Here is a 6,663-nt window from a genome sequence, read left to right on the forward strand (position 1 = left end):
ACTACAAAATTAATAAAAAATTATATTTTTAATATATGTAAAAAATAAAATAAATAAAAATTATGAAAATGAATGAAATATTTTTTACTTGAAATTATAATTTAAACTTTTTAACACTCTCTAATTAACGTGTTTAAGCTTAAATTACATTTTTTTTGAGCGATTTTAAATTAATTTTAGTCATTAAATTATATTAAGATTAATGTATATGTTTCTTGATCTTTAAAACTTTACTTTGGTCTTTGGTTATATCAAATCAAGTAACCATTATTTTATATAAATAAGTGTATATAAAATGAAAAATTAAATAATTATGAATTTTATAAAAATTAATTTTTTAATGATAATTACTAGTTATTATTTACATATTTTTTATTAAATGGATATTAAAAGAGTAAAATATGAAATCTCTAAAATTTATTCAATACATATATCACCAGACTAAATTTATAAGTATTATATTATTACAATAAATTATTAGCCGAAATTAATAAAAAAATAGAGATTTTTAATAAATTAGTGAGCCAATTACATTTAACAAAAAAATTTACAATAACGCCGTATTTTACCACCATTAAAAAGTATAAAATTATATATTATTATTTTTTATGATCAAATAATTAGAATTCAACCTAAATATACAACATAATTTTTTCTCTTTATACTTAACAGATTAACTGTGAGACATATTACTAATTACATATATTAAATAGAATTTATCAATAAGTTAATAAGTAATTTGTGACTTAAAAAATTATTTATAAGATAAATGGGAAAATATATATGTCCTTGTTTTTAAAAAAAGAATATATATTTTCAAATATATTAATTTTTATTTTACTTTCAAATATTTTTAATATCAATTGGTTCGTAATATATGATATTCTAATGTTGACCAGTCACCTATTTACACTGTGATGTAATAAGGTAGAAATTAACGGTTAGTTTGACTGTCCCATTCCGTGTTTTAAATTCTCAATCTGTACAAATTTGAAGTTTCCAAAATCCAATAATAAATTGAGAAAAAATTTGAAATGATATATTTTTTTATTTAATGTAATTTTACTTATTAAAAATATATGATAACATGAAAACTTATATTTTTTTATTTAATATTTCAAGTAATATTACATAAATATATTGTTGATAATTCTTTCTAAAAAATTAGTAATATATAATTGTATTTAATCAACTTCGACACTTGCCAAACAGTTATTTTTTTTTTAAATGATATTTTTCAAATCATTGGCCTCTGCAAATCCCAACGGAAACAAATTTGCGCAACGAAATAATATTTGCTTGTATATATTATTAACAAGAAAAGGGAATTGAAAGGATTTAATGAAAATATAGTTAATTAAATAATGTATTTGTGGGAGTAGTTTATAGAAATGGAAAATCTTGAATTTACCTAAAATTAAAATTATTATATTTATATTGAATATGATTTATGATTACCGCTTGATATTTGACAGTCGAATTGAAATCGAGTTCGGAATAAAAAAAAAAAAAAGCTCAAACCCCTTAAAACTTATTAATTAGACTAACTATCAACACGTCATTCAATTCGCGATGATATCAGGTCAGACTGACTAAGAGTCTGCCTTTATCAAAAAACCTAATTCGTTTGATGTGATAGAAATATGAGAGTAAGTCCAACTATATCGCGACTCTATCAATACGACTACTAAAAAAAATTAAATAGTAGCCTAATAGAAATGGCAAGTAGGTACACCTATACGTGATAGAAATAGATGGTATTATAATAAAGTGACGGTTACGTGTCACTCAAAAATAATAAAACAAAAAAAAAAACATAACTCCTTCAAAATAAGGTTATTCAAAATCTTACTATTTTTTTTAATTTCATAACATCAATTTATTAACGATTAAATATAATATTTTTCAAAATTTTAAACTTATATTTATTACTTACTAAAGAAACTAGTGATTTTAATTTTTTTTAATTATTGAAATTTAGGGTGGGAAAGCGAAAATATATATATTTATGTAATATGATTGGTAAAAGTTAATTAAAACGGAATATATATATATATATATATGTAATGTAATATAACTGGCAAAAGTTAATTAAAGTATTCAATTAGAAATTATAAAAATAAAATAAATTGTCATACCTTTAATGTTAATAATAGTAATAGTAATTAATAACATAACAAAAAATAAAAATAAAAAAATATAGTAATTTAACATAAGTAATCAATGACTATATATAGTATAGGTAAGTTGGTTAATCTACATATCAATATCAATATCAAAATTAAAACAAAATTTTATTTCGTGTCTTCATTAAAATTTAACACAAATTAATTTGAAGTGACTGATACCTACAACTCTTAATCAGCATTATTTTTTTTAAAGAAAAAAAAATATTTTAACTATAATTCTTTCTAAATATGAAAGACTCAATTATAATAAGTAATAAAATATTATATATTAATATATACTCGATTTATTTTTTTATTTATAGTTTTATAAGTTTTTTTTTAAATAAGTGTCATTTTATGATTATAATTTTTCATTGCATATTTTTATTTATTTGTTTACCATTCAATAAGTGATGTATTTCTAAGCATTAATTATGTTTATTATATTTCTATATATATTTTAATTAAAGGATAAAATAATATTTTTATTTATACTTTTTAAATTTAATATATTTATTAAATGTAAAATCTAATTTGATCATATGAACAGACTCTATTTCCAGAGAATAAGTATTTAAAATTTTTAATTTTTTTTAAAGGAAATTCAGAGGCTGCGCCGCTGTCCGCGCCCGATTTCTAATTCACATGCGGCCATCGTAAGCATCCTTACACGTACTAGTTAACTTTCAAACTTCAAACCCACGTGTTCATTTAAAAAATATAATAATAATGAAATGATTTTTTAAAAAATAAATTAATTTATTCCTTGGTAAAACGACTATGACCCATGTAGTTTCAAATTCAATTAAAAATTAATAAGAGAAGAAAGAACGTCTATTTTGGCGTGGAATAAAGTATGCTCATCTAACCTTTTTTTATCTCGCTAGAGTTGAAACTGGACTAATTTAAATCCTCTCTCTTCTATAGGCTATAGTCAAGGAGCCAATGACTAACAATAGTTGCAAATTACTTATATCTTTCAAAATCCGTATAATTTGGTGCACTATATAATAAGTTAGTGGGTTGATTCTTTTAATTTCCTGGAAGTGTATGATAAATAAATAAATATAATGTATAAAAAAATATTTATTTAAATTAAAATATACATAAATAATTTTTTTCATAAAAAAAATAAAATATATTTTAATATCTTTTAGATTTATAATGTACTATATTCACATAATAATTTTCCATATATATATTTTCAAAAGTATTTGGTGTAAAATTAATTAAAATAATAATAATTTTTAAATTCCAGTCTTGAATATATGAAACACATTTACATTTAAATTTGAAAAGTAGCACTTTAGTTTTTTAAAGAATATGTGTTGCATTAATTTAAATTAATTGAACTAATGAATATTTTAAATATATAATAGAATATAAAAAAATGATAATTAAGAAAAATGGTTATTTTTAATCTTTTTAATATTTATTATATTTAAATTTCTAAATGATATATAATTTTAAGCTATATACATTTTACAAATTTTTTTAATATTATTTTTTTAAGTTGCTCATATAAATATAAAAATAATAATTATCTCCACGCCATTGATATAGAAATATCCAATATTTAATATCAACATTTAATATTTTAGGATATTAAATATGAGATTTAGTAAATTAAAGAAAATAAACTACATTTTTTATTATTTTTACAAATTAAATAAATTAGAATAATTAAATATTATAGTGATGTAATTAGGTTAGCGCGTTAATAGACTTTTTCATAGATAATACATCTCTCTTTCATCGTTTTCTAAATTTAAACAGTTTTATTTTACCTAATCAAAGATAATTTCAATTCATGCTTAAAAAATTTAGAGATTAAATTTCATATTATTAATTAAAATTTACTCGAATGAATTTAGTGCAATTAATAAATATCAAGCCATTTAGAATTACTAATATTTTTTTACCCTAATAAAAAACCATACAATCTGATATAAGTACAATCTCGTGTATGAACGTGATCCATAATTTCAAAGAAAAAAAATACTCATGTACGAAATCAAAGTTCGGTCAAAAACCAATTCAAAATAAATAAATAAAATATTTTTATTTTTTAAATTATTTTTTCTTCCCAATCTTGATCGTGATGTCTACTTAGAATTCCGCAAATATTCGTTTTTGGGTTTGAATTTAATGACATTTTAATTTTAATTTTGACTGCTTTAATTTCTATCTAACTTTTTTAAATAATTAATTTTAAATCGAATAGAAACTAAATCATTTTAATTTCAATATAATTTTAAAATTAAGTGTGTATAAAATTAATGGATCATGTAATTAGCATTCCAAACAAAATCATGACCACCTCCAAGTCTTTTGCAATATCCTATTCCTAATTGTATTTTTATTATATATAAAACAATTTTTTTTTAAATTTTTATTTGGTGATATAATATCACAAAACATCTTTAATTTATATGTTTTATTATTTACATTTTTTATGTTAATTATACTAATTATATATAATATCAAAAGTCAGTTTTTTTAATCATATTAAATCAATTCCTTTAATTATTTTTTTTTGCCATAAATTTGTTTAATTAGTTTAATATGAAAGTGATATATGTATATCCAAGTGAGACTATAAAATTCAAAAAGGAAAATATTTTTCAGTATATTTTTATAGTGAAACATTGAAATTAATTTACAAATTACTAAAATTATAAATTAAGTTCACTTGGTCTCCATACTTTCATGAATTTTATTTTAAATTAAATTTTTTACGCGATATAACACAAGTAATAATTGAAAATTGAAGCTTACTGTTAATTCGTGAAATCTTTGTTAATTTAATTGGCTAATCACTAATTACGTGTCATTCACGACAGCCAATAATAATAATAATAATAAAAAAGCTGATATTCATGAAAGGCATTAGCCACCTTCTTCGCAGCCGCCTTTCATGAAATATTTTTCTTGCTTTAATATAGCTCCATCAGCAGCCACTTAACTCTCTCTCTCCTCGTCTTCCTCCTTATAACCTCACCATGGAGAATAATTTTACATCATTTTTCCCAATTTCATCTTCTGAAGCAGCAGCCATGTCTCTGAACATGGGGAGTTCTCAAGGTTTTACAGATTATTTTCAAGCTAAGGAGGAAAATGGGTTCTTGGGTTTGATCCATCAGATGGAAGATCATCATCCTGCGGTGGCTGGTTCATATGGTAACAGTAGCAACAGTAATGGAAACCTGTCTTCATCTCAGAACAAAATCTCTGAAAATGAAGAAGAGAAATTATTATTAGGGATGAAGAAGAAGGATACAGCGAAGAAGATAAGAAAGCCTAGATATGCCTTTCAAACAAGAAGCCAAGTTGATATTCTTGATGATGGCTATCGATGGAGAAAATATGGCCAAAAAGCTGTCAAGAACAATAAATTTCCAAGGTCTGTAAACTTAATCTCTCTCTCTCTCTCTATTTCTTCTTTCTTTATAATATCATGGTCTAGCTAGTTTGTGGATATATGTAACTGAAAATCTAAAATAGAATGGAAAGATTTATGAGTGAAAACTCCACTACAGGTGTCAATATAATTACTTTAAAAATTATTAGGGATGAGATAGAAAGGAATGGGAAGGAAAATTAGATACCCAGATCATATGGAATTGTTTCAATATACAAAAAATAAAGGAAATTAAACAATATATTTAAATATATATAATTTGTATAATTCACAAAATTAATTATCATATAAACCATTTTTCTAGATTAACTTGGTGTGGTTTTAGTTTTAATCATGCATATGAATTTAGTAGCTTAAATGATAATTAATTGACATGAATTACAATTGGGATCAACTAATGAAATTAATTGCGTTGTCGTTTAATGGTTGTAGAAGCTATTACCGGTGCACTCATCAAGGATGCAATGTGAAAAAGCAAGTTCAAAGATTGACAAGAGATGAAGGAATTGTTGTCACTACTTACGAAGGAATGCATTCCCATCCAATTGAAAAGTCTAATGATAACTTTGAGCATATCTTGACCCAAATGCAAATCTACACTACGTCGTTTTAATTCCTCATTAACATTCAATTTTAATTTTCTTGTACATTTTTCTTTTTATCTACTCCTGCACTTCCAATATAAGCCTCAAAATAAATGTTGCAATACAATTTTTCCCCCTTTTTACTATCATTAAGCTAATAGCTTATGGGAAATTGTGTGGGTGATAATCTTTTTTATTGTAGTGATTAATTGAGTAAATGTATACCTTATATGTATACTATGAATTTCGTGACTCAGAAACTTTTATGTTGTCTTTTCTTTTAGGGAAAAAAAAAAAAATTCAATGGTGGTTTTATTAATTTTTCACTTTAATACATGATGAACCTGAATTTTCTCTTACGTCATGATAGATCTAGTTTTCTTTTGGGTTCATCATATGGATCTCTCAATGTTCGATTTGATGAAAAGACATGCAAAATAAGGAAAGATGGTCAGGGGTCTACCGGAAATGCTCCCGGTGGAGACCCTCC

The 6,663-nt window shown here is 22.9% G+C and overlaps 1 protein-coding gene across 1 annotated transcript; it reads left to right on the forward strand.

Moving 5' to 3' along the window:
• Positions 1-5,123: 5,123 nt before the first annotated feature.
• On the forward strand, positions 5,124-6,309 carry LOC110630278 (probable WRKY transcription factor 75). Its single transcript, XM_021777687.2, has 2 exons — positions 5,124-5,571; positions 6,022-6,309. Exons 1-2 carry the CDS (start codon positions 5,171-5,173, stop codon positions 6,200-6,202), a joined length of 582 nt encoding a protein of 193 aa, XP_021633379.1. The 5' UTR covers positions 5,124-5,170; the 3' UTR covers positions 6,203-6,309.
• Positions 6,310-6,663: the final 354 nt, after the last annotated feature.

The sequence above is a fragment of the Manihot esculenta genome, chromosome 13, assembly GCF_001659605.2.
Source record: "Manihot esculenta cultivar AM560-2 chromosome 13, M.esculenta_v8, whole genome shotgun sequence".
Lineage (NCBI taxonomy): Eukaryota > Viridiplantae > Streptophyta > Magnoliopsida > Malpighiales > Euphorbiaceae > Manihot > Manihot esculenta.

Excerpts from the sequence above, each read along its gene's own strand:
- LOC110630278 (XM_021777687.2), top strand. The coding sequence starts at position 5,171 with ATGGAGAATAATTTTACATCATTTTTCCCAATTTCATCTTCTGAAGCA. Across the intron at positions 5,572-6,021 it reads AAGAACAATAAATTTCCAAG|AAGCTATTACCGGTGCACTC; the intron begins GTCTGTAAACTT and ends TAATGGTTGTAG.